Source organism: Wolffia australiana, chromosome 16 (genome assembly GCF_029677425.1).
Source record: "Wolffia australiana isolate 7733 chromosome 16, ASM2967742v1".
Classification (NCBI taxonomy): domain Eukaryota; kingdom Viridiplantae; phylum Streptophyta; class Magnoliopsida; order Alismatales; family Araceae; genus Wolffia; species Wolffia australiana.
The window spans coordinates 1,058,779-1,086,648 of NC_135850.1; the positions used below are offsets into that span (position 1 = coordinate 1,058,779).

The 27,870-nt window shown below is 41.5% G+C and overlaps 3 protein-coding genes across 5 annotated transcripts; 2 read left to right on the forward strand and 1 right to left on the reverse strand.

The window, feature by feature from the left end:
• Positions 1–26: 26 nt before the first annotated feature.
• Positions 27–15,189, forward strand: ALDH7B4 (aldehyde dehydrogenase 7B4). Its single transcript, XM_078588132.1, has 14 exons — positions 27–368; positions 576–662; positions 1,179–1,310; positions 7,268–7,340; positions 11,644–11,666; positions 11,770–11,833; positions 12,123–12,168; positions 12,589–12,769; positions 13,151–13,327; positions 13,422–13,586; positions 14,340–14,480; positions 14,571–14,668; positions 14,764–14,913; positions 14,998–15,189. Exons 1-14 carry the CDS (start codon positions 237–239, stop codon positions 15,050–15,052), a joined length of 1,524 nt encoding a protein of 507 aa, XP_078444258.1. The 5' UTR covers positions 27–236; the 3' UTR covers positions 15,053–15,189.
• Positions 15,190–17,249: 2,060 nt separating this feature from the next.
• On the forward strand, positions 17,250–22,526 carry EMB1417 (Pentatricopeptide repeat (PPR) superfamily protein). 3 transcript variants are annotated; one of them, XM_078588155.1, is made up of 6 exons: positions 17,250–17,365; positions 18,574–18,720; positions 20,516–20,614; positions 20,727–20,870; positions 20,948–21,160; positions 22,236–22,526. In XM_078588155.1, exons 2-6 carry the CDS (start codon positions 18,637–18,639, stop codon positions 22,458–22,460), a joined length of 765 nt encoding a protein of 254 aa, XP_078444281.1. In that variant the 5' UTR covers positions 17,250–17,365; positions 18,574–18,636; the 3' UTR covers positions 22,461–22,526. The 3 variants fall into 3 exon arrangements, with proteins under 3 accessions (XP_078444281.1, XP_078444282.1, XP_078444283.1); XM_078588156.1 differs by having other exon boundaries at positions 17,264–17,365; positions 18,539–18,720; XM_078588157.1 differs by lacking the exon at positions 17,250–17,365 and adding an exon at positions 17,380–17,502.
• On the reverse strand, positions 22,417–25,376 carry LOC144713558 (proteasome subunit alpha type-6). Its single transcript, XM_078588158.1, has 9 exons — positions 25,215–25,376; positions 24,964–25,058; positions 24,798–24,879; positions 24,535–24,631; positions 24,191–24,249; positions 23,951–24,033; positions 22,891–22,986; positions 22,733–22,792; positions 22,417–22,661 (listed from the first exon to the last, which is right to left on the reverse strand). Exons 1-9 carry the CDS (start codon positions 25,288–25,290, stop codon positions 22,569–22,571), a joined length of 741 nt encoding a protein of 246 aa, XP_078444284.1. The 5' UTR covers positions 25,291–25,376; the 3' UTR covers positions 22,417–22,568.
• Positions 25,377–27,870: the final 2,494 nt, after the last annotated feature.

Below are 27,870 nucleotides of genomic sequence, written 5' to 3' on the forward strand. Positions count from 1 at the left end.
GAGTTAACGGGCGGGTTCAGCGCTGGCGACATGTCATCATTGATAAGGAGAAATGGGACACGTAACTTTTTACGGGAAAGGGTAGTTTCGTAAATGTGCGAGTGGGAGGTTCCCGCGCTAATCTTGTCCACGTGGCGCCGGTGGTATATAAAGGGGGTCTGGATCGGAGCTGTTCAGACCCGAAGCGGGTGAAGGTCAGTTGAGCGGCGATCTTCGTCTCGGTGTCGATCCGATCGATGGGGTTTCCGAAGGAGTATCAGTTTCTGTCAGAGCTTGGCGTAGGTCCGAGGAATCCTGGTTGCTATGTCAATGGTTCATGGCGCGGCGACGGTCCGGTCGTTGTATCGTTTAATCCGGCTAATAATCAGGTGATCTTACTGGCTCGTCTTCTGTGAATTGCATGTTATTTGCGAAGATTATGCGTTTCTTTATGTTAATTTTGGTGTAGTTCTATGTTGTAGAAAAATGTCCGTTTGATTGATTGAATGCCGAGTTTATCGGTTGAGAATTTGTTGTTAATGACCTCGTGCCGTCAATTTTGATTTTTGCATCGGCTAATTCTTGATTATTTTCAGAGGATTGCCGAGGTGGTTGAGGCTTCGATTCAGGACTATGAGGATGGTTTGAATGCATGCGCTGAGGCGTCGAAAATATGGATGCAGGTGAGAACTTCGTGATTCTCTCCCTGTGTATTTTCACCGAACGCATAAACAGAAAGGCGTTTCTTAGTATTCTCTTGCTATATTATTTGATGGAATCCAGAAACGAGGGGTCGATGTAAAATTTTTAAGGGGTCCCGTTAGTTTCTTAGAGTAGGTTCTAGCACTGTTGACTTCACGTATACATTCCTAGCAGGGTTGATGGTATAATGATAAAGCCGTATCCTTGTCATCCTTTTCTTTCGTTTTTCTTCCAATTGGAATCCTTTTCGGAGAAAACAAAAGCTGGATTAACGTCGATACGAGAAAGCTATCAAATCAAAGTTTTGTCAAAGTCTTACGAACTCTCATAGCAGAAGTGCTCCAGGTTCCAATTCTTTTTCTTCATGTTCACATCTCTTTCTGCACTAATATTTCCAAAAAAAAGACGACCGTATAAATTCTCAAAGCTAGCTGCTCTATTCTCCAAGGATCATGATCTGTGATGTGGTACCAATCTGTCATTTAAATATATGGCAGGTTCCTGCCCCGAAGAGGGGTGAAATCGTGAGACAGATTGGAGATGCTCTTAGAGCAAAACTGCAACATCTAGGTCGGCTTGTCTCTCTAGAGATGGGGAAGATACTTGCAGAAGGAATCGGAGAAGTCCAGGTTACACTTTTCTCTAACCCTTCATATCATCAGACTTTTTCTTTTTTTTTTAATCCTCGACTCTATTACTTTTTCCGTGTTGCTTATGCTCGATGTGTCAGGTCTTTGTTTTTCGGCTCCAAAATATTAAGATAACCTTCCCGATCGATCTAGCCTGATAAACGTGGAAATTGAGAGGTGATGTTAATATTTCAGTGTCATATCTATTCATTGAGACTTCAGAAGGTCTCCTGAAGTTTGTCATTTCAAAGCATAAGAAGCCGAACAAAAGTGCATAAAGGGGGGGGGGTGTATAGCTTATATTTTGTGATTGCTTTCATTATGTTTCCATGCTGAAACTTGCTGAAGATTTTATAGTTGGCACTATGTGTAGAAGTGTGTGATTTCAATGTTGGTAGCATGTGCCAACACGCGTTCGGAAACGATTTGAGGCTAATATAGCCATTGGCACTATGCTTTTGCGATGTTGTGTTGGTCCTATTACTGATCTCGCTCAATATGACTTATAACTCATTCTTAATACAAAGACATTTGCCTGTAGGAGCCAACAGCAAGTACAATATGGAATGCCCAGACTTTTTGGTAGGGCCTGATAGTAATGCTGAGCGTTTGTACCACCATTGTACTTCTAAAGTTGAAAGATGCAGGCTTATGGATGTGAATGAAAACCCTGGATGGGGTAACTTTGCCCCACAGTCTGAATTCTTCCTGAGAGGGTGGGAGAGTTTGAATTGCAAATAATTCCCCATCATAGAAAGGACTTGCATGCATTTGCATTAGGTCTTCTTTGTTCACTGGCAAGTTTTTCTTTTTATTTTCTTCATGTGCAAGGAAGATAGTAAGCTCTCGTTGGTATTTGTAATAAATGGAATGATCCTCGAACATCGCAACTTAATCATTTTGCCCTTGTATGCTTTTCCCAAGATATTTTCTATGGAAGAATATTCCTTGTTCATGGTCCATGTAAATTCTTTCATCATAAGTCTCCTCCATAAAGCAAAAAGAGAAATCGAGTACCAGTATAAAATATTCTCAACTTCACCATCATATAGTGTCTTTGCATTTTGGAAGCTGTTTAGGCCAAGGTCAACATGGATTACCGTCCTGTAATTTAAAATACAGGCAGCCAGGCACAAGATATTCTCTGCGGTAAATGTTGCAGATTGTGATGTACTGTCATCTTACCCTTTCCAACAACAAATAAATTCAGCAACAAGCCACAATTGAGTAAACAAAATGTTTACATACTGCCCTCCTGATGGACGTCCATCCATAATTTCACCCACTCCAAGGTTCCAAAGATGCTTTCATATAAATGAAGAATAACTTGGATGGATATATTCCACGGATGTTACGACGGTTGTGTCACCAGTGCATCTCATTAATGACCAAGGAATTTTGGATAGAGTTGCATGAAAAACTAGTAAGTGTTTTCAAAAAAATATATGAAAAAATAGTAAGAACAGTGTAAATGATACCTCAAATTGTTCTTCTTGATCTTATTTTTGAGGAATATCCAAATGTAACACTGGAAAGGAATCTAGCTTACAAGTCAGTATACATTTTTGTTGATGAATGGTTCCAGCTTGGGTATATTCTGCTGAAATATCTATTCTTGTAATATCTTGACTGCTCCAATCCTCTCTGTTGAATGTGGGGCCTGATACAACGCGCTCTGGCGAGGTTGTCGCAGATCCAACTGAGCGGTCAGTTGGTGGGGGGGTCAAGGGGGGAGTCGCTCCCTGGCAGGGTGAGGGGCAGTGCCCCTTCCGAAATTTTTTCCATGCTTTTACCTATCTTTTCGCATGGAGAAGATTTCAAATTTTCACAAGAAATGGCTTCCGTAACTGCCTCACCGGGGTCTTGGTCTAGGCTTGAGAATTCTCGTTTTTTCTTGCATCTATCATAATTGAATGAACTCCGAGTAGCAGGTGAAGATGCAACAAGCCCAAATACTCCCAGATTTGCTTCAGCTTCAATAGAAAAATCCATGACATCCTGGATGCCATAAGGTCGATATTTCCGGACTGCTATCCCGATTTCTGTATTGAATCCCTGCAGGTAAGCATTCTCCAAAATATCCGTGGATATATCAGGCGAATGGGCAGCTAGTTGTTCAAACTGATAATGAAATTCAATGACTGATCCCGTCTGATCTAAGTTGAATAATTGTTGACATACTGTTTTAGAGGAAGATATAAACCTTTGATTAAATTGATGCGTGATTCTATCCAAGAATCAAATCCAATATGCTCATATGTGTATGTAAACCAATCTGACGCTGAACCTTTTATACGTAAGGATACGATATAAATCTTCTCGGAATCTGATAACCTAGGCCAACGGAAAATTCTTTCCGCACAATTCAACCGAATATCTGAGTTTTCTCCACGGAAATACAGTAAATTGAATTTTCGAAAACTCAATCTCCGATCAGGCTGATGATCTTGATTCGATAAAATCCGTGAATCTTTCTGAGTTGAGTGAATAGTAGACATTGAAGTAATTGGAAGGTTACCTTCAAGTCGTAGATTCATAGACTTCAATTCTTGAAGAATATCGGATAAAACTTTCACTGTGTTTGGATGATCGAACGCCTCAGCCTTTCCGCGATTTTCTGTTTCTTCCGTAATCTCTACGGCAGGATCTTCTGCTCTGATATCAGTTGATACGATCATGTATCCAGATCCTATACTTCAATAGGTAAATCCAAAATATTCCGTTCAAGAGAAGTAGTTCATCAAATCGAAGCCAAACAAAGAGAAAAAGATAGAAGATGGACTGCCCTTGATGGGCTTGTTCCCTCCGGCCGCGGACGATCCCTCCGCTGCTCCGGCCTCCAGCGCTCTGCCGGCCTTCCGATTCTGGTAGACTTCAAAGAAAATGCCTGATCCCTCTCCCGCGCAGGTTACCTCTTATTTTAAACTGGTTCATACTTGCGAGGACTCGCACATGTGTTCTGGTTGGCCAATTTGTCTGGTAAAGAACGTATCACATCCATGGCGGCATATGTTGCAGTATGTGGCTGGATGTAGAGGATCCATGAGACCACAGAGGTATAATGGCGTCAGGTTCTCCCTACGGATGGGACCGAAGGAGGCAAAAAGGTGGTGATAGTGGTGGAAGTGCGCGGAGTCCCAGTGGGGCATAGAAGCCAGTCAACGACGGAGGTTTTGATTGCCTCCTTTGGGCGACTCTTGGATATCGCCTCCATGGGACTGGAATCTGTGGACACCAATGTGGTGATATTGGAAGTTGAAATGAAGGAAGGAGATCCAATCCCTGGGATGGTCAGGTTTCATGATCACAACGGCGACTTAAGAGCATGACCACGACCCAGGTTTCCGCCGCCATCACCACAAGACACCGAGGGATCTGGGGCTCCACAAGTTGAGGTGGAAGAGGTCTACCCCACGCAAATTCACCCGGAATAGAAGATCATAGGGGAAAGCTCACCAGAAAAAGGCGACATCATGTCCATGGCCCACAGGGGAGCCCAGGACCTTGTTTGTTGTCGTCACCGACCAAGTCAGTGGGTACAATAGAGTGAGGTAACCTAGTTCACCTACAGACAACAGAGGTTCCAGATGAGTTGGAGACAGTGTGCAAGGCTCGATAGTCTCCATAGAATGTCTTATGTGTCTTATGTGTGCTGTCAGGAACAGCCTCCATAGAATTGCAAAAGACTGGTTCCGAGGCTCCATATAATGCCTTATGTGTGTAAAAGGCAAGGAAGATTGTTCCACCCTTTTTTTCACAATTCAGTTGGCTGAGGGAGTAGGGGGATCACGGCAGATTTCAGGAGTGGATGTCTTTCCCAGCAAGGCATTTTGGGCCTTGGTCAGGGACGGTAGATGTGGGAGCAAGCTGGACTGGGGGAGGCTCCTCGCTTGGGCGATCTGACTGCACCTCATTGAGATGGTATTTAAGGGGAAGACAGCCCCAATGGATAGTGTCATCAACGATGTGAAGACGCTGTTGTTCTATTGGTTTAGAGGAGGGTAAAGGGAAGAACAATTTGGACACTATTATTTGGATTATATATAATATATTTTATTAGCATCAGGTTGATCACTGTTTCGGGTGGTCTTACTTATTTTCTTAAAAAAAGAATCAAGGTAATAGAACAATGTCACCTGTTTTGCACAAGATAATAAGGGGGTGAAATTTCAGTGTAGACAGGAAATGAACTAGTTTAGTTGCTGCTGCACAAGGCTTCCAGATAGCATTGCTTTGGTAAGGAAGATATCATGAGATACGAACCTGGATCTTGGTTCCAATTGGAAGGAGAGTAGAGGGCGAGACGAGGTAGAAGTTCCTGGGGTAGAGAGGAGAAACGGGAAAGATCCGAGAGGAGGCCGAGCAAAGGGGTAGGGATCGGCTGAGGACGAGCCACCTGAAGATGCAGTGAGATAGAGACGATCACGAGGGATGGGGATCGTTGAGGGAGGGAGAGAGGACATAGACGTGGGGAGGGGAGACAATATACCTTACTTCATTCTTCTTGGCTGCCCTCCTAAAGGGAGGGCATCCCTATTCAAAGGAAATACATAATACCCAAATGACTGAAATGCCCTTATGGGCTAACATGTCGCGGCAACCCTAAGATAGGTTGAGGATCCTATCAAGAATCCTATCGCCATGTCACGGGAATGTGATAGGGAGATGGCATCATATAGAGGAAGTCCTTAGCAATCAACAGGCTGAAGTCAGCGAATGACCTCCCAGTCAGTTGTGAGATCAATGTTGACAATACAGCAGGGCTTGAGAGGATGACATCGGCATGTGGGCGGAGATAGTCGAAGAATCAACGACCAACCCGTCGCTCAATCTGATCCCTCGAAGCTCTTTTTTTTGAAAAATAATTCCCTCAAGCTCTGATACCATGTTGTCTGAGATCGATCGTGGTGGAATAGCAGATAGTGGACAAGGAGTCAAAAAGATAGAAAGAGAAAATAGATCAATATGCATTTACAACGGCTAGTGCATCAAACTATGTGCCATGAGAGATGACAAACATTAACACTTAGGAAGTCATTTATAGAAAAAAATGTTGAAAATGGTGATAATTTGAACTCTTTAACTTAGCATCTTTTTTCTAGATCTTAGATGCCAGCATCAGATTATTAATTTTGAACATTAATTTTTTTTCAAGTGTAGAAGAAGAATTCCAAGAAAAAAAATGACAATCTGATATCAATCCATGATGCTCTAGTGAAATTTGATTGATATCAATCTTCTATAATGTAAAATCTTTCAATGTCGATCGGTAGAATGTTGATAATCTTTCTGTCCACAATTTGGAAAGAAGAAAATATAGATGAATAAAGAGAACAAACTAGATTAAAACTGATGGATTCTGGAAGATCTCTTTGAGCTCCCCCTTCAGGTTGGCAGGCCCGATCCTGCTCCCCCAGCCCTCTGCCTGATTCGGCAACTGACTTCTTGAAAAAGATATCTCTCCTTATTTCCCACTCCTCTTTATTTATATCAGATCCTGCACGTGCTTAGTCAATGTGGGGTCTTCTCACACGTGTCTCCTCTTCTTTCTTTGGTATTACTTGGAGAAGAATCGTTGCATATCACAATCCTTCTGGAGGCTCTGGCAGAGAATAGAGAGATAAGGTGAGGGGAGGAGAGGAGGATAAAACCTTCTTCCCCAATATGATGGTTTCTCTTTATTCATACCAGGGGTAAAATAGAGAATAACTTGAAGTAAGAAACAGGGAGGAACAGAAAATATCACCGGCTGTCAGGCCAGTTTTTGATTTTCTATAAATCAAGCCAGAACTTTCGGAATCCTTTCCTTTATGGTTAATTTAAGTTTCATGCAAATAAAACTACAACGTAATATTTTGTCATCGTTATTTGATGTTACTTTGTATATGTCTTTAATCATCTTACCAAGTCCTTCTGTGAATCCTATTTCTGTTTCATAACTTCTCTCACTTTTCCAGGAAATAATTGACATGTGTGATTATGCTGTTGGATTGAGCCGACAGTTAAGTGGATCAATTATTCCGTCAGAACGTAAGACCTTCATCATCCATATCTTTTTAACATGGCATTAACATTTTTATTTCTCACTGCTGTGAAACTTTCCTTTAAGTCATGTCATTTATCATTATCATGATATTCATGTCTCCAAATCAAAAAGAATTGCCATGGATAAACATATTTCTCTTAATGAAAAACAGTTCATAACGATCCTGGCTAATGATCGGGATTGAACAATAATTTGTGTGTGAAAACTTCAAGAAAATGCATTATATAGTAGTGTCATTGAAGAACTTAACCAAATGGAAGATCCAAGGTGTAGTTGGATGGTATGATCCTTGGTCATATCGTATAGTTCTTGTACTCAAACAGATCTCAATTCAACGATGAAATTTAGCGTCTATAGCAATGTTCCACGGGAGAGGAGAGGAGGGAAGAGGGAGGAACCCGGAGAGGGAGGTCAGGAGAGGAGGGGAGTGCTTACTTTCTGAATGCCTGCCTTCCCCATCCTTGGGGACGGCTTAAGTAGGCGTCGGGGTCGGGAGGGTCTGTTCCGGTGTGACGGGCCCGGCCCGGTCCTTACGCCTCGCGTAAGCCCGTCGCCGGATCATATCATTGGATAGAGAGAAACGAGATGAGAGGTAGCAGTGGCTGCGAGATGTGAGCCGCATCGACTCCCCTCCAGCCATGTGAGTCGGAAGAATCTCCCTCATATACCTTGAAGCCATGCTCCGAATTTGGATTCAAGAAAGAGTGGTGCCCCTGAACAACTCATTCAATCTTTTTATAGGCTTCCCACTCCCATCACTCAAGCATTTGAATTAACACGTGACTAGTTTCTCAAACCTACTGAGTGGCCCATTCTTCTTTTCTCTTCATGATAGGTTCCAGGGAGAACCTTATCACAGTTTTCCTGTTTTCACACTCAGCTCAAGATTTACAAAATTTCCAATGTAACGATTTATGCCCATTCTGTCAAGTCCAAAAAATATAAACAATTAAAAACCCAAAAAATGTTTTTACTTTGTAGGTTCCATGCCTGATGTGCGTCAGCTCTAGAAAATAAAAATTTCCAGTTATTAGTTTAGTTTCCTATTTACTTAGTACTATTTCACACAAAAATTGAAGACTTTGTTACAATGTAACATTGCATAGGTTCCAATAGACTCTTGTTGAGGACTTATCATCGCTATCCCAGAAGACATCTGACAGGCCCAATTAATTAAATGGGTAGGAAACAATTAATTCAGCTTCTTGATTTCATAAGAGTACTAATGTGGATCTATAGAATGTGAAAGAGTCACTAGTCAATATAAAGAGCTGTGGCAGCATAAACCCAATAAAGTGAAGCCTAAAAGTAAATGGGGGAATCTACAGGGAAGGGCATTGACATTTCCCTCGAGTTAGTTGCCGAGGCAACCAGAGTTGGGGAGTGGGAGATATTCCTGATCCACAGGGGGTTAGGCCGATTCGGCTAAAATATCAGTGGCAGTAAAATAGGGTTGCGAATGTGAGAATTCAGGGGAATGATTGGCTGGACAGAGGCTAGGGCTGCCTCCCATTGCATCTTTGTGTGTTGGAGATACAAAGTGAGTGCACTGGAAAAGAATGAGAACTGGGTTGTCCGTGGCGCAACATCCAAAGAATAACTGCACACTCAAAAGATATTTTTTTTTAAAGAAAAAAGGGAAGCTCACCAGGAATCGGTGATCAACCCAACACTCGCACAATCTTTGCCGAGAGATAGGAGCATTTGGTGGAACCTGTGAACTACACTTACTTCTAGATAGATGTGTGGGACAGGGGCTCATGATAGCTGCTGCCCACCCTTCCTCCACTTTGATAATCATCTGAACGACGAGTGGGTAGTGCAGAAGGGACGGAGGTCCTCATACGGAAGCGCACTCTTGAGTTGTGTGGAAGATTGGAGAACGAGTTGAGTAAAAGCCTCTGGGGCCGATAAAAGGCGAAATTTTTTTGGTTTTGTCTTTTTGAAATTTCTTGGCTACTATTAACGTTGAATTTTAGTACTCTCTTGGATGAGCATACTGGTACATACCATTCGATTCAACTGAGGCTACCATGAACGAAAACATTAATGAATTCCTTCTGATTTGGCGCTGTATCAGGCTTGACAAGGGATCTGAACTTCTGTATCTGGTGACAGCAAAGCATCTGTGGCAGCGGAGGTTTCAAATAAGCCAAAAGGCTATCTTCCGAACTGTGCATTCTGGTTAAAATACCAGCCAATACAACAGGCAGTGGGCCCACCAATTTAAGTGACTTATTCTCATGCTGAATAAGTCATTCAAAAACATAGTCATGTGGGCCACTTTTTTTTTTTTTTTTTGAAAGAAAGACATGTAGGCCACTTATAAGGTGGCCCACTTGCAATGACTTAGGAAAACATGGACTGGAAGTATGGGCAACTTATAAGACGCGACTCATTTGTAGGATTAAAGACATAATACAAAGATGACTCCTTTTGTCGATGATGCTATGGCTCCATGGAAAATATATGTGAAGAAGAATAGAGAAAAGGGCAAGGGTAACCGAGAAAGATAACGCTGGGGATCATATCGGGAAGGGTTGGCCCTGGCGGAGTGGACGACACCAAGGGGACAAGGGCGGCGGTGAAACGGCAGAGTGGGCGTTGCTGGAGCGAATGGGGCTCAACAGAGTGGACGTCGTCGAGGAGAGAGGAGCTACCAAAAGGGAACAACGACTTGTAAACTCATATCCTTCCCCCAATGAGGAGGGCTACATTCAAAGGGAAAACCAAGACGGACAGGAAAGCCGATAATGCCTTAGTGGACATACTAGAGGAACTAGACTGTGACAGGTGACGTAGGTGGAAAAATAGAGAGATGGAGACAATGGGAAATCGTGTTGACCCAGGTGGTCATGAGGCTTAATTTGGGCTGGAAAGGCCTCTCGAGGTAGGCATATATAAAGGGGGGAGATGAGAAGAAATAGCATTGTCATTATTTTCTTAAAAAAAGGAGAACGAGGTGGTTCGGGGGAAGAGGTAGGCGATGCTCATGGGATTTGGATCTTCCAAAAGGACCAGAACTTCCTAGAGGCGAGAGCCTACGTTTGGCTCGCTCGTTTGAGGTCAACGCTACCAGATAGTGATTGGGGTTGCATCAGTGAGGCTCTCTCGTTTTACTCAAAAGGGAGTTTGGACGTGAATTTTTTTGAAAGGACAATTAGTACAAGTTGGTATGTGAATCTCCTTAGACATGTTGTTTGATTCTTGTGCTTCACATTTGGCTCGCATGAGACCATTATATCATGGCGAGGGATCAGATATTGGTTCTTCTCAAGGTACATATCATTAAAAGTCAAAGCTCAGATCTAGCATCAATGATGCTGATAGGGATCAGATATTGGACGTTCTCAAGGAAAGTATGAGTAAATGTCAAAGACATACGAAACAGTATGCCTATACTACTAGATGCAATCTCTGCACCCAGGTGGGATCGTGATACAACCCTTCCTCCCATTGGTTACCGGAGTAAGAGGTTATAAATAAAAAAGCTCAGGCCACACCAGAGATAGATAGTTCACAGAGAAAACGAGATGAGTTAACCATCACCTGGCGCCGCACGTGATGACTTCTTGGGAGACCTCCGGGAATGCCGGTTGTACTTGATCTTAGGGCTCTGAGAGGTGCTTGAGCTGTCGGAGTGAGAAGACACAGGAGTGGCAGGTTTCTGGTCGAAAAGCAGCTGATCAGATCAGAAAGGTTCTGGGCGACGGAACAGATTCTTGGTACGTAATTTGGTTTCGTTTAATAAGTTAATTATTCTGTATCAGAGGGCTAGTTTACATCGAACTGAGATTGTATTGCCTGAAATACGTTTCAGTGACGGCCCATAAATAGTTGCAGCCTAATATCCTGGTGCACATTGGGCAATTGTGCACCAGGTCTAACAGCTTAGATCTAACAGCTTTCCCTTAGATCTAACAGCTTTGCAATTGTGTAAAGCTACATAAACCCATTGATATAACTAACTTATCGGGAATGAAAGCCTGCATGACTTGTTTTTTTTGCGAGCTGTATCCTGCCTGACAAGGGATCTGAACCACTGTATCTAGCAGATCCTAAGCGCCTTCCTCTCTTTCTTGTTTCTATCCTTCCACCTCTTCCCTATCTTTCCTTACATCAGCATACTACACATCTTCCTTCCAAGGCTCTGTGATTTATGTTTGTTGAGTGGTCATCTTCTGTAGTCGTACTTGTTTCCAAACTCACTTGTCTTTTTACCTTTTATGTTTGATGAACTCTATAGCCTTCTCGGATTGTGACATGTTTCATATTGTTTTGCTACAGGTCCTAACCATATGATGATGGAGGTATGCAAGCGTGGATTCGATTTATTAATGTCTGGTTGGGATCTGGTGCTGAGATCTTCTCCTGTATTAGTACTGAATATTTTTGAAATTCTTCCGAATGAAGGTTTGGAATCCTCTTGGAATTGTGGGTGTGATTACAGCGTTCAACTTTCCATGTGCCGTGCTGGGTAATACTCACTCAGTTGTTTGTTATCCCAACGAAGTGATTTTCTACGTAGCTCTTCTATTTTGATTTGACCTTAAAAGTGATTTTAATTTTTGGAGTGTGTGTCTCATTCGCCATAAAGTTGTATCATCCAATGGTTTCATATTAAACTCCTTTCTGAAGACCTATGGCCTGAGAGACTCTGCTTTTTAGATCTTTCATATAGCTGTATCACTTTTAAAGTGTACTAGTGAATATAGAATACATTGTCCTCAATGCCATCTCTTACCCGTCATTATCACTTTATGAAGGATGGAACGCCTGCATCGCATTAGTTTGCGGCAACTGTGTTGTATGGTACGCATACGACTGGATCTTTCTTCTAATTTTTTGCCATATCATTGCGTTTATATTGGTCTATACTTTTGCAAAAATATATATTTCCTTTTGCTCTTTATGCAAACTCGACCTTTTTTGCTCGATTTCCCCTTTATACTGACCTATAAGAGGGATAATCAGGATTCCATTATGCTTTTGAGTAGTCCAGACTAAAGAATCCCCTTAGTTGGTTTTAAAGTGTATCCTATGAAGACAAAGCTGTCATCTGGCGCTGGATTATCGTTCACCATTGGCGTTTATCTTACTCAAGTCCATTATTCTTGAAATGAAATGACAGTTTGAACTCATAACATATCTTTGTGGTTATATTATAATAAATGCATTATGTTATTTTTGCCGTATAGTAAACCGTGGTAACATGTGTACTGAGGTGAATAGGAAAGGCGCACCTACAACTCCTCTTGTGACTATTGCGACTACAGAGATTATCGCTCAAGTTCTGGAAAATAATAACTTACCCGGAGCCATATTCACTTCACTCTGCGGCGGGGCCGAGATTGGAGAAGCAATAGCCAGGGACAGCCGCATACCACTCGTCTCGTTCACTGGAAGCACAAACGTATGGGCACCTTTTTCAACCTTTTATTTTAATTTATAAAATACTGTTAAGGTTCAAGCACCCACCACTGCTAAAATCTATAGCTTTTTGCAAAGGGTGCTTCTTCTCTACATAATTGTAGGGAGGATATTGACTTCAACATTTCTCGAGACCTGCAGCTTAGTACATTTGTGTTTTTTGTCGGGTTAAATCCCTCAACCTGGGTTTTGATACCATGTCAAGATTCATGAGCTTACGACTGCACTTATACCTATCTCTGACAGGAAGAGCGCTGCTTCAATTTACTTTAGGCAGGATGTTGACTACAATAAACATATCTAGTTAAATTTTCTCAGATTTAATTTCTCTTTATCATCAATGGATTGTTTGTTGGGAATACAGGTTGGGCTGAAGGTTCAACAGACGGTGAACCAGAGATTTGGGAAATGTCTGCTTGAGCTGAGCGGGAACAATGCCATTGTCGTCATGGATGACGCGGATGTTCAGCTCGCCGTGCGCTCAGTTCTGTTCGCAGCTGTCGGCACGGCAGGGCAACGTTGTACCACCTGCCGGAGACTGGTAAGGCCCCCTCCAACCTTAATTCTTCTAAAAAACAAATAAAATAAAAAACAAGTAAACCTTACATCGAATATTTTTCTTTCTTTGGAGTCAGCTTCTTCATGAGAGCATATACCAGCCTTTTCTGGACCAACTGATTGCCGTCTACGCACAAGTCAAGATTGGCGATCCCCTGGAGAAGGGCACTTTGATGGGCCCCCTACACACATCCGCATCCAAACAGCATTTCCTGGACAGCATTGACGTCATCAAATCCCAGGTCCCCTTTTTTATTTTTATTTTTTCTTGCATTGAAGATCTCAACCTCTTAGGGGGGGCAATATTAGGAAAATGAGTGATTCATTTTTCTTTTACTAAAAAAATTACTCTTCCCTCAAGGAAGGTGGTTGATATTAGGAAAATAAGTCTTATGTTTTTCTTTCACTAAAAAATTCCGCTTCTCTCATGGGAGATTGCCTATGTGAGGAAAATAAATCTTATATTTTTCTTTCACTTAAAATTTCCGCGTCTCTCAATGAAGATGGCTGATATTAGGAAAATAAGTCTTATATTTTTCTTTGACTAAATTTTTTGCTTCTCTAAGGGAAGGTGGCTGATATTAGGAAAATAAGTAAGTCCTACGCTTCTCTCATGGAAGATGGCTGATATTAGGAGAATTAGTCCTCTGTTTTTGTTTCACTAAAAAATTCCGCTTCTTCCACGGGAGATGGCTGATTTTAGGTAAATAAGTCTTATATTACTGTTTTACCAAATATTTCCGCTGTTCAGGGAAAGTGGCTGATTATTAGAAAAATAAGTCTTTTATTTTTTCTTTCACTAAAAATTTCCTCTTCTCACAGAGGAAGGAGGCCCATAGTAGAAAAATAAGTCTCATATTTTTCTATTACAAAAAAAATTTCCGCTACTCTCACGGGGGCCTACAATATTTGAAAATAACTCTCATATTTTTTCTTCAACAAAAAAGTGTTATTTTGTTCTTTTTTCTTCCGTTGAAAAATTCCGCTTCTCTCAGGGGGGAATTATTCTAGCGGGCGGAGCTGCCTTGGGGTCCGCGGGCAACTACGTGCAGCCGACAATCGTTGAGATCTCCCCCGCTGCTCCCGTCGTCCAAGAAGAACTATTCGGCCCCCTCCTCTACGTCATGAAGTTCCAGGTCAACCCCAGATCAGATTTTCCTCCATTTTTTAATCAACCAAAATACCGTCGCAATTCATTTCCAATGGGCAAATTACAATTGGCGCAGACATTGAAAGAGGCCATCGACATCAACAACAACGTGCCACAAGGGCTGAGCAGCTCAATATTCTCTCGCAAGCCGGAAGTAATATTCCAGTGGATCGGGTTAGCATCTGCCATCTAGTCGTCTACGCCCACTCCAAAATCTCATTTTATTTTTCTCCATTCAATTAATTTATAAATCTCGGAGATTATCGCAGGCCACACGGCAGCGACTGCGGCATAGTCAACGTCAACATCCCCACGAACGGCGCCGAGATCGGCGGCGCCTTCGGCGGCGAGAAGGCCACCGGCGGCGGCCGCGAGGCGGGCAGCGACTCCTGGAAGCAGTACATGCGGCGCTCCACGTGGTAGGCCCTTCTCCTTACACGTACCTTCCCCTCTCTCTCTCTCTCCCCAGTCTGATTACACATCCTCCTCTCCTCTCCTCGCAGCACGATCAACTACGGGAAGGAGCTGCCCCTCGCGCAGGGCATCCACTTCGGCTAGCCCCCCAGTTTTCAGACATTGTTTATTTCCTATTGGGCTGGGCCGATGGGCCCACCTTGCTATACCCATCGAGATCAAGCTCTTAGGCAATAGAGGAAAAAACAAAAAAGAAAAAAAAAAACTTTACAGTGTTCACAGTCTACGCTCTAAGCGAGGGCTCAGTTGGTCTCGACGGCCTTGAGGCTGCGGCGGCGGAGGAGCCGGCGGAAGGCGGCGATGAGGCGGTCGTTGGTTTGCGCGGGGGACACGTGGAAGCTGGAGCAGAAGGACACGTGGTTGCGCAGCGCCTCTTCGAGGCCGCAGCGGGTCATCTCTTCCTTGACTGCCTCGGCGCAGAGCCAACAAATCCAACGGCCACCGTACCTCTCCCTCACCCCTCCAATGTACCCCGCCGTGCACTCCTCCGTCAGCCTGCAGCAGTAGCACTCCACCCACTCCACCTCCTCCGTACTCATCTCCTCCGGCTTTAAACTCCCCCACAGACCAACTCCTCACACATCTCTCTCTCTCTCTTCTGTCTCTCTCTGGGGTCATCCTTGTGTGTGGGGGGGGGGGGGGGTTTTTTTTTGGCCGCCTGGAGAGGAAGAAGTGGTCAATGATTGGAGGTGAGAGAGAGAGAGAGAGATGTGTGTGTGTGAGAGAGAGAGAGAGAGAGATTTGGATATGAAATAGTGTTTTAGATGACACGTCGACAACCCCCCCCCAAAATCTTTTGTCTCTACTGGTATTTACTCCCTCGTGAGTCGTGACTATCTTCATCCATCCGACGGTTGGGAATCCGCCACGGTCTCTCCGCACGAGATTGTCCTTTAATGTCGCCCCCTGCTTACCTGTCAGTTTGAAATTGGCGGCAATCATCGGATGAGAAACTTTGACTGGGGTCGAGATCACGTGATTCTGATAGCCGGATCGAGATCCGACGGCTGGGATTTCGTCGGATTGAGATCGGGCGAGGATCCTGATCCAACGGTCTCGCGTGCGCCACTTTGACTAAAAGCTCGGATTTCATCTACGGTGGGGCCCACAGGCATGTCCCGTATCGGAATTGGACACATGGGGATGAGGATCAGTATCATCAGACCATGTGATAAATATCTCCTCCAGCTAAGCCATGGATGGTACTGTTCTGGGGGACCTTTCACCACTCACATTGGCACCACCAAGTCAGAAAGTGTGACACATAGGAAAGCCCATCATGCAAATAATAATAAGCATGTTGATTTTTTTGTCTTCTTTCTTTTGTTCAGTTCCCCATTGGGTCATAAACAAAAAATGTATATTATGTCGCTGGGGTCAGCCCAATGGGTCTATCTGCGGCTTCGAGCAGTGATGGCTGAACTAACCATATGGGCTTCCCAAAACCTGGAGCTTTCAATTGGAAAACAACGGCGGATCCCAATTATCTTAGTGGACTGCACGGAAGGATCACGAAGCACAGTATTGAAAAGTCAATTCATCTTCCAAATGAATCAATCAGAATAGAGTTGAGGCGCAACTTTAGTAGGACTCAGGGAGGACACCTTTTTCTCTCATAAGAAGATGGCACATTGGAAACACATGAATTATAAATAATTAACGCATAAACAACAAATTGGATCCAATAAATTAGTGTTTCTCGAATGGTTGTTTCCCTCTAAACTTTGGATCTTAGCACCCATAAAGTCTGTCTGTACAAACGATGAGGGCTGCACCACCCGAGCTATTACGTCGAGCGGCTGGAGCAACAAGCACGAGTTTACGAGCGGTGATTACGCAAAGTGTTAATAAGCAGGCAATTAGGATAACAAACTTGCAATGCAAGTGTTTAGTGGAAAATACCCCATCTTAACATGACCTCAGAACCTTGCATTATCTCTAGGTTATTTTGAGGGCACAGAGAGTGATGGTGGTATGCACCAAATCTGTAAAGGTTGGATAGATATAGAACACTATACTAGTTTGAATATTTTTTGTAATGGCCAGACCAAAAGAAAATATCTAATGGACTCGCATAGGAGATGCTAATGGGACGGGAATCGAAGCGGGGGATCTATTATAGTTTGAATATTTTTCCTCCAGAATATTACTAATGGGTCTAGAGGGATTTTACATAGACATAGAACAGTATACTAGTTTTCATTACACATTGTGAAATTTGACATTTTAGGGGTTTGTTGAAATCTTGCTTGTTTATAAAGGGCCATTGTAATGGGCCTGGCCCATATCGGCCCAATAGTATTCTTGGCTGTTTTGGCCACTGTTTCCGCGTCATCTTCTCCCGCTCAGTTCCTCTAGCTCTCAGCGTCTCGGCTCGATGGAGGCGTCCTGCGCTAGGTTTTTGTTCTTCCTTCCCTTATTCATCTTCGTTTAATTTGCTGTTTCTGAGCTTGTTTGAGGGGATCTTCGTCGAGGAATAGATCAAACTTTCATCCGTTTTAAGGTCTCATGCTTCGTTGTTTCACCTTTTTTTGGTCAGTTCCTTCCCTTGTTCATATTCGTATAATTTGTTGTGTCGGAGTTTTTTCGAGGGAATTTCGTAGCGGAATAGTTGAAATTTCAATCTTTTGCTAGGTCTCACGCTACGTTATCCTACCTTTTTGTTGTGGTTTCTTCCGATACGTTCCCGATATTCTGGTCGTGAATGTTCTCTTACATGAAGTTAACGGACTTTTTCATCTCTGAGACTCGTCAACTGTAAGTCTGTGAGGTGTTGGCTTTCGAGTTGAGCTGGTGAATCTTGCCCGGGGAAAGAATGTTAGAATTCGGAGAAAGGCTGATGCATTCGTCTCAAAACCTGTGTTTGGATATCTTTTGCTGATGCGTCCTCTTAATGCACTTTAATTTTCGGCATTAAGATTTGAATCCTTTTTGGGTCCTAAAGTTTTATAACCAGCTGCCTGATTTCCTCTCTTATAAATTAAGGAGTGATCTGAATAGTTTATTGGTTGTATATTTATAAACCAGGGGAAAAGCATTTTCCAGGAACCCAAAAAAACGCACGACACATCTATATTCTATGGCATAAAACAATCGATCAATGTGTTTTTAACTGGATGAGCAAACCGGAGCGAAATGATGAGAGTATATGAGTTTATTCCTGAAAAATAGGGACATTTAATTATCTCAAAGAGATGGGGCAAGATTACTCAAACCATTTTATATTGTAGAGCAACCCTTTCCAGTTTCCTAACCAGATTTCGGCGGCTTTCAAATGGATTAAACTTCATGCTGCAATATTTCACATAGCGCATGCTTGGAAGACGAGTGATTCCCTGAAGCTCCAGTATTCTTGGTACCGTAAAGCAGTCAAATAGAATCAGCATTAAATGACATTTTTCATATCATTGGCGTCAAACAGGCTATGCTAATCTTATTTGTGTATTTCCAATTTTATGGATTCAAACTGATGATTACCTTTTCCATATTTTCTTCAAAAAAACAAAATTACCTTTTCCATTTATTAATTTCTCCATTTTTAATTCCCGATGATTTTGCCATTTATTTTAGATGGACACAGTTTTTCTAAATGACTCCTTCCTCAGCTGAAGAGAGATAAGCCAAAAACAGGATTTCTGGGTGCTGAGCCTGTTTGACCGGCACTGAAGATGCTTAGTCTGAGATCTCTTTCATCTCTGACTGCGACCAGCCATGAACCAAAATGTTGTCCGAAGAAATTTGACAGTTTAGTGGTAAGATCCCTTAAAAGATGTGTAAATTTTTTAGACTTCTTACATCTTTTCCCAGCTAGCTGCGTCATTTGCTTTTGGCAGATAACATGAAATCAATACTCAGATTGTCGTATCTGGATGCTCGGTGGATTTCTTTGTGTCTTTCGCCCATGGTCCGGGAAGTTTATAAGTTCGAAATAGAGACAGATAGAATGCCAATATTGATATTTACTTCATAATGTAACAGAATATCCATCAACATCTCGTTTTCAATTTAACAACCGATTTTCTTGGTTTCAGATTAACTGTTTAGAATATGCACTCCTCCTATTTGAGTTAAAGTTGGTGTATGATGACAAAGTCGCGTTTTCAGAACGATGAAAAACTTTCATCATCGTCATCTCCGAGTGTCGTCATCCCCAAGTGCTATCATCATCATAATCATCATTCATGTTTAGGTAGGATGAATGGCAGTGATGAGGGTAATTCCTGGGTGAATGAAATGATGAGGGTAATTCATGGGTGAATAACAATGATGCTTGTAATTCATTGGTGAATGACAATGACGAGGGTAATTCATGGGTGAATAACAATGATGCGGGTAATTCATTGGTGAATGACAATGAAGAGGGTAATTCATGGGTGAATAACAATGATGCGGGTAATTCATTGGTGAATGACAATGATGAGGGTAATTCATGGGTGAATGACAACGATGAGGGTAATTCATGGGTGAATGACAACGATGAGGGTAATTCATGGGTGAATGACCATGATGAGGGTAATTCATGGATGAATGAAAATGATGAAGGTAATTCATGGATGAATGACAATTATGAGGTTAATTCATGGATGAATGGCAATGACGAGGGTAATTCATGGATGAATGACAATGATGAATGGAAAAGAAGAGACAGCGATGGAGAGGAACTAGTGAAGAGACAAGTCGGACTGCCCTTATCTTCCTCTGAGCAGGAGGATGTCAGCCCAACCACATTCCCCACAGCAACCACCTTCCAAGGAAAAAATTTAAATGCCTCTGATGGTATCTTTCCCTTTAACTTTAAGCGGGAGTCCCCGACCATTCTTGTCCTTGTGCATTGTCCGAAGTGGCACGCATGAGATGAATCTTTTTCAAAGTAGGTCAGAGGGATATCCCTGGATGAGGGATACCGACCTGATGGACATTGCAGGGGGAAGAGAGAGAGAGAGTTCTCTTTTACAATTCTTCCCTCCAACAAAGACAGCTAAAACTGAAAGGGAAATTATGATATAATGAAATTACTAGAATGCCCCTGTCAGGTGAAGTGACGAAAATAAACCTACGGTATGATAAGGATCTGGTACGAACCTGCTGGTTCGTATCGGTGAGAATACGAGAAGGGAGGGAGAAGATGCCGGGATGGTCGTCGGCGTGCCGGGATGGACTACGGCAGGTGGGGGCGGGCGGAGTGGACGTCGCTTACGAGAGGGGTCTGGTGGAATGGACGTCGCCGTAGGGAGCCAGACACATTCTTGTGATACTTCTTGGCTAAATGCCCTTATTGCTCTATTTAAAGGGATTACAAAAGGTCCAAATGACCTAAATGCCCTTATTGGGCTAAATCATGAAAAAGGCCTAGATACGTGGGGGTCGTATCAGGATCGTATCAATGTTCTGGGACATATCAATCCTGGCATGCCAAATTGGTGTTTATCTGTCTACACTTATCTTTTGTTTTCGGGAAAAGAAACTTGAACTTGCTTTTTTGTCAGACATCTTCAACTTCACATTGCTCTTTCACATCATATTTTAATTGTTGATCTGTTCTCTCAGGTGTGTGGTGCAAGGGGCCCACGTCCAAGGTTTCCTCGGGTGTGGAAAACCAAAAGGAAGATTGGCACCATTTCTAAATCAGTGAAGCTTGTGGAATGCGTGAGCCTTCCAACCCATTACTAATGCACTTCATTGCTCTACTTTAGTCACAGCATTAAATGTGCCACAGAAGAGACTTTTTCCCCTGTTAAGAAACCTAATTTAATATCAGATAAAGAGTCTCTCAAACGTCAAGGAGGAAGTGTATGGGGCGTTGGACACGTTCATCGCCTGGGAGCTGGAGTTCCCTCTGATCGTCGTAAAGAAAGCCCTGAAGACCCTTGAGCACGAGAGAGAGTGGAAGAGAATAATTCAGGTGCAACAGGGAGGAAAATCAAATGAGTTTTTTTAAAAATTATTTTTTATCTGATATTTTTCCTCTTGCCCTTTCAGGTGATCAAGTGGATGCTGAGCAAGGGGCAGGGCAAGACCATGGGCACTTACTACACGTTGCTGAATGCACTGGCCGAGGATGGCCGCCTAGATGAGGCAGAGCAACTCTGGTGCAAGCTCTTCTCCGACAACCTCGAGTGCTTGCCCCGCATCTTTTTCATTAAGATGATATCCGTCTACCATGCTAACTCCATGCACCACCAGATGTTTGAGGTACTCCTCTCCCCATCTATCTCTCAGGTTCAGATATTTTATGAATGCAATTTACGTAAATCAGTTTCTATACCAATGTCTGATTTATGATTATACTCAATTGTGCAAACGAGTGAAGAGAACCGGTCCAACAATATCTAAGATAACTAATTGTTGTATTGTTTAGTGTTCCAAAGGCATAGCTTTAGGAGCGATTCATAAAAAAAAAACAACTTTAGGAGTGATTTAGGGTTTCAGTGTAGCGACTTCTACTTCTAGCAAGTACAATACCTTATACCACGATTACCCAATGGTCTCTTGAATCCTGTTAATCATTTGTCAGTGGTGCGGTTCTGCGCCAATGATGCAAATGACGATAACTGATCACCATTATAACCATCATCATCATTCATCAACGTAATCATCATTGCCATAGTCATCTCCACCCATTTCTTGATGACTAATCTTGACCATCATCTTCATCCAGTTTCGCCATGTCATCACTATCATCATCTGTTTTCCAATAGCTGTCATAATCATTGCCATTGTTATGTTGAATCTGTCATCATCAAAGTCACCATTTATTCAAGACAAACATGGATGACAATGATGATGACGAAAATTGTGGATGATGATGACAACGATGAATTTGGCACTCCTTGAGTGAATTCCTCAAACTTTAGAGATCAAAGGGTCCCCTGAAAACATTCTTTGCATATCAGAATGTGATACCCCCTTGAATAAAATTCGACCCATACGTCTATGAAATAGTGAGAATTCTTTATCCCCCTTATTATTTCTGACTTTTAATATCTGGACTTTAACTCTTTCGTTCCTTTGATCCTCCCTTATATTTCTAGGACGATCGTTGTTAATCTTCTTTGATTCAGTTAAACCAATAATTTATCATAATAGCCAAGGTGGCACATTCAATTTGTCTACCAGTATATATCGAATTAAAGCTGAGTTAGAGTAAACATAATTAGAGTGATATTCACCATTTATTCTGATTCTACAAAGGATACATGAATAACATGTAAAGTTCCCTACTTAACTTTCATCTATCAATAACTATTGTGGGTTATTTTTGTTGAAGGTGTTTGCAGATATGGAGGAACTGGGGATCCGGCCTGAAGGGAAAATAGTGGGGATGATGGGGGATGTCTTCCAAAAACTGGGAATGCAGGACAAGTACGAGAAGCTTGTCAACAAGTACCCTCCACCCACTTGGGAGTACCGCTACATCAAGGGCAAAAGGGTTAAAGTCAAAGTCAACGTTGACCAATCAAGTGCCCCAGTTGACCTTGATTCCTCAGCTTGACATTGGAAATAACAGAGTCGGATGTGATATTTTTAGAAATATAAAGTCAAATGGATGAAACTTAAAGTCAACGGTCTAAAAGAAGGGGAAGGGAGTCGACGCAGATGATCAATCTCGCTCGCTGATGGCCGTCAGATGCTCATCGATCTGCTCCGTGGTCAGCACCCTGAACACTGGGTCTTCAACGCTGACCACTCCCACCTGTCAATGAATAACATGGGAGATGATCCAAAGTCAACGGAGGAAAATAAATCCAAAAGTCAACACCCTACCTCGATCTCTGTCGCCTTGAAGTCTTCTTGAAGAACAGACTGCAGTGCAGAAATCGCCGTCTTCGAGAAAGGGAAGAACAATTGAGTTTATAATAAAATCAATAAATAAGTGAGATCGGGTTATTTTTATGGGATTATAAATTGATAAATATTGGCACCTGGACAGTCTCCTCGAATGAAAACGCAGGGTCGTTCTTCATCTTCTTCTCCAAGAAATTGATGGCTTCCTGCTCTTTCAGACCAGCGCTTGTTGCCTACAACAGCGACATGGTGTAAATTCCAAGTTAACCGTTGGGTTACACCAGAAGATTTTTGTTATATACAGTATGCTTGTCAGGGAACTAACATGTTACCAGAGACTATGAATTATATAGATCAAGATAGTCATAAATATTTAGTTTTCAATTTGAAATGAATATTGTGAATATGGGGCACAAGCCCGATTCTCTGCGTTGTCATCGTCATGCTCTAATAACCATCGTGAGATTGCTGTACTATCAAATGAAATCAGAAAATTCAATTACCTTAACCTATCTTTCGAAATCATCAAATAACAATAAACAGACAGTAAAGTAAAATGATAATCCATAAGAAATTCCTAGGATTCACTTTCTTGAAAATCTGCATACCTTGAAAACCAGAAAACATACGGGATCATAATGTATGTATTTGATCCAGAGCTATTAGTGCGGGATCCAATTTTGGGGATTATGTATCGAAGCCATACCAAGAATATTTCTAGTGGAACTTTTTTCATATAATCTGGAGAGATAGTCCAATAAACCGAGGGATAAGAAATTAGACTCATTCATTTTTCTTTGAAGAAAGAATTCGACTCATTCATTTTTGTTCGAAGAAAGAATTTGACTCCCGCGCATAAGACAGAACGGGGAAACCTAGGAGGTAGAAGATCATAACATGAGTGATTCAGTAGATTTGGATTCATTAAATATTTCAAAGAAAAAAATATGGGTTCACAAAAGCAATTCTTTTTAGAAAACAGAGAAAGAAAGAACCTAAAAAATAATAAATCCAACTTTCTTGTTTAAATTTGGGAAGGTAAAAGTCAGACGAAAATATAAAAGAATCATAGACAGACTTACAAGCACTAAGAGCAATAGTATGTTCTTTTGCGCAATAATAAAGTTAAATTTTTTGTTAAATACTTGAAACTAAAGAGAAACACTGGACAACATGTGAAGGAGATATCTGCAGTACCTTATGTCCGAAGAAATGACCAGCTGGATCACACTTGAAAAGTTGCGGACCTTTTTCATCATCGACGCCCAATATCATCGTAACTTCGTTCACAAGGAACATATAAAATTAGTGCGAGATATGAGACCAAAGAAAAGTTATAATCACTCTTGTTTAATGAAGAAGCAAAGAACGGAACTAAAAGGTACAAGGAGCTCCCAATTTGCGTAAAATTGGCGCATTAAAAAAAGAATAACTCACCCACTCCCAAAGGCCTCATATAAGCATGTTGGGTATACACCTGCGCTTGGTCTGCTATCCTGCACATCATTAAAACCGATCACAAACGATTAGAAAATTTTCAATATTTGGCACTCTTGATTGCATTATCAACAACTTCAATTTGAAAGCAAAATAAATTCTCTGTTCTAGCCCCGTCGGTCATTGAGCAACATGACCGATCTAGTTAACTAGCACAAAAAACGTGTGATTGCGGATGGAAATAGCAAGTAGCATTACATCATAGAAAAGTTTTTTTGATTTCTCATCCATTCAACATTCACAAAACAGAAACCAACAATCCCAATCTTGAATACATCGCTTACCATTTAGCGAGCACGTCAACTGGCATTTCGTATCCCCACTTGAAGCGAAACTCTGCTGCTTCCTGCCTGGCCTTTTGTACGAGGGATCTTGCATCAGCTGGATAATTTAAAATTTCAATGCCCATCAGTCCTTATAATTTAAAATTTTAGACTGTTTACGCCTCTAATCGGGCGAAATTAACTACTCCTTACTAGATGCTAGAATGGATTTGACGGAAATTTAAAAATTTTCAAACTCTAAAAGCTCGAAAATCTGATGATACCTGTCATTCCAGTCGCTAGAAGTCCCAAGTACTTCGTGATGGCGAAAAGATGAGTCACGCTTGTCTGATCCAAAAGCTTGTCCTGCATTCAAAATCCCAAGCACCGATTTTAACACTGAAGATCGAATAAAATGAAGATAAATCAAAGGCAGTAGTGACCACTCACCGGGACCTTCTTCTGCGTAACGACGCAGACGGAATCCTTTCCACGCACAGCAATCGACGTTATTGCAGCAGCCTTCACCGCTTTGAACGCATACTCTGCAGGATCGTGACAGAAAAAAACAAGAAAGTACCCATTTAGAGATAGAGAAAACCCTTTAATCCTCCACCGTTTTCGTGATAACCAAGCAAATTAAACAACATATTTGGACGAGAAACGAAAGATCCGCACGGAAAAAGCTAAGAAATGCTCACCAACTTGATAGAGGCGGCCTTCGGGCGAGAAAATGGTGATATGGCGATCATAACCCGCACCCGTTCCCCGACTCATCGTTTCTTCCGCTTCTTCGCTTTCGCAAGTCTCCGGCTGAAGAGTCTGCCCGAACTCTCCTTAAAATGCAGGTCACTTCTCAAAGGTCGAATTTGGCCCAGACTTGAGCAACAAGAAGCAGTGGCACGTGAGACCCGCACGTGAGACCAAGCCAAGTATTTCCACCAAACCTCATTTTCTAGCTGTAAACAAAACATAAATATTAAGAATAACATCACCTTTTACTATCTCTATCTACTCATGAGATAGAGATAGAGGTAGAGAGAGATAGATGATATAATTCATCAAGGGGTCTATGAATGGAAGAAGGCCCGACAGCAGCCCAACCCGGATGAGTGGGTCCAACCTACGTTGACGTCTACGTCGTCTCCACAGCTGTGCATCGGCAATCCTTCGCCATCCTCTCGCCATTCGTGCTCTCTCTCTCTCTCTCTCTCTCTCTCTCTCCCTCCCTCCTCGTTCTCTTTCTTGTGGTAAGTTGGACATTGTTTTTCATTGAATACTTGTGTTGAAATCAAGACCACAGGTGAGGTTCTCTAAAGTTCCCAACTAGAGAACATATCAATAGAGAGATTAGTGGTTGTCGCTCATTTCAATTATGAATGTAGCTATTCCCAAAAATTGGGATGTAAGGTCATACAGTAGGTGGGCAAAGGCTAATCGTTGATGTACTTATGTAAGGAGATTTAAACCCATATGGGGGGGGGTGAAATTATTTAAAGTCAGTGGGAAAAGGGCATTAAAAAGATACCAATATCATCTAAAGAAAATTTGAAATGACACAAGTTTCATCACTCCTGCATGTAGACATCACAAATGTCTTGCTTTGGTTGAGGCAAAGAATAGATCCTACTCAATGATCTTTCCTCAGTATTGTTAGAGGTTTTTCTCATGATTGAGAAACATGAAAACACAGAGAATTCGAAACAAATGAACATGTCAACGATTCTTTAAGACTGAAAATTCAGAATTTAGTCAAACACTCATAATTCTTGACTTATTAAACTCTCAATGCAGTAGCCCAATGCATGATAATAAAACAGGGGTATTGACTTGAAAGGCATTAGTTTTTTGGTGAATGTTAATATTAGTGATTTATTTCCTAAATCGCTAAATGAAATGAAAAACCCTTGATTAATGCAATCTTACTTCGGTCAGAATAAGGTTTATCATTTGAACATATCTACCAAATGATAAAATAAACCTCGTAACATCATATTCTTGAATGATAACTGTCTCCTTAATCTCGGGAGAATGTTTCAATCTTGGTAGTATGTTAAATGGGTTCAAATGATGATTTTTCTTTCTTCAATTTTGATGAGATGAAGGGGTTTTTTCACCTTTTGTTTTCAAAATGTTTACTCAATCTGATTTGAATTGGACCTTATGTTGGTTTCTTTGCCTTGGTTCAATCTTGAAAACAAGTTTTCCATGAATGCGGAAGTGATTATCAATTATAATCGATCTTTAAAATCATATATTACAGGTGCCTTATGGGGAAATTGTTCCATCCTTTACTTTCTCAATCTGAGATTGTTCTGAATTCATTCACATGCTCGGCCTCTAGAACCATACACGCAATCACCTTGCTCTCTGATCTCCACTTCTTCTTCAACTCTCCTTGAAAATCTTGAAAATTTTCTCACCATGTAGGCCTTGAAAATTTTGAAGATCTTCAACTCTTCTTCTTCAACATTTCATGTATCTCTGGTCTTCCTCTATCCTTAACACCATTAAATGTCATTGTAGATTTACTCATCATTCTCAATCGTACCAAGAGCTAATGTGCCATGAGAGATACAATAAAAAGAGATGTGCCCTGGAGAATGTCTAATGAATATTTTGCGTGTGAATTTCTAGGCCCAAATACCCCTCTACTTATTGACACATTTACCCATTAAAAATCTCACTAGATGCCCTAACAAATTAGTTGTACCTAACCAACAATTTAAATATTTATTTTATGTTTGATCTAATCAACATGTCAAATTACTGATATATAATTTTCAAGCTATTATTTGCATCCCAAAATTTCAATGGTGATATTAATAATCCGTTCATGCAAACTTGTCCATTAGTGGTTACTATATACATCAAATACATTATCTACATGATAATACTCAGATTATTTAACTCCTGCTAGACTTTCATACCCTAATTAGTCATCCCAGTCAAGAATGATGCATTTTGAAGTCACCACTAAAACATTCTAACATAATTTCTGTAGTATGTAGCCTCTCATACCAAAGGAAATGATCCCTATTTTGATCATGAAATCACATTTATGGTCTTGTTATTGTGAATGAGCTGTTTGAAATATCTTGATTAGAGGCTCTTAGGTCAATGTAAAAAACTAAGCCCTCTATTGAAAACATGTCTTTAAACACTAAAGTAAATACCACTTATAAAACTCTAATATGAGTCCAACTTTATGAAATATAGGTAGGATACCATGCTTGTTTTTCTTTTTATGGATCATTTAGTGAAATCTTTTAGTTAAGGGCACCCACTATTAATGAACTATAAACTGGGTTAACATCATCATTTATGGGTTATGATTATTACAAAAAATAGAATTTT

Coding starts and splice junctions, on each gene's coding strand:
- ALDH7B4 (XM_078588132.1), top strand. CDS start 237: ATGGGGTTTCCGAAGGAGTATCAGTTTCTGTCAGAGCTTGGCGTAGGT. Junction 11,834..12,122: donor CTTTCCATGTGCCGTGCTGG/GTAATACTCACT, acceptor CACTTTATGAAG/GATGGAACGCCTGCATCGCA. Junction 14,914..14,997: donor TACATGCGGCGCTCCACGTG/GTAGGCCCTTCT, acceptor CTCTCCTCGCAG/CACGATCAACTACGGGAAGG.
- EMB1417 (XM_078588155.1), top strand. CDS start 18,637: ATGCTTAGTCTGAGATCTCTTTCATCTCTGACTGCGACCAGCCATGAA. Junction 20,615..20,726: donor CAGTGAAGCTTGTGGAATGC/GTGAGCCTTCCA, acceptor ATTTAATATCAG/ATAAAGAGTCTCTCAAACGT. Junction 21,161..22,235: donor TGCACCACCAGATGTTTGAG/GTACTCCTCTCC, acceptor TTTTTGTTGAAG/GTGTTTGCAGATATGGAGGA.
- LOC144713558 (XM_078588158.1), bottom strand. CDS start 25,290: ATGAGTCGGGGAACGGGTGCGGGTTATGATCGCCATATCACCATTTTC. Junction 25,059..25,214: donor AGGCCGCCTCTATCAAGTTG/GTGAGCATTTCT, acceptor ACGATCCTGCAG/AGTATGCGTTCAAAGCGGTG. Junction 24,880..24,963: donor TTACGCAGAAGAAGGTCCCG/GTGAGTGGTCAC, acceptor TTTTGAATGCAG/GACAAGCTTTTGGATCAGAC.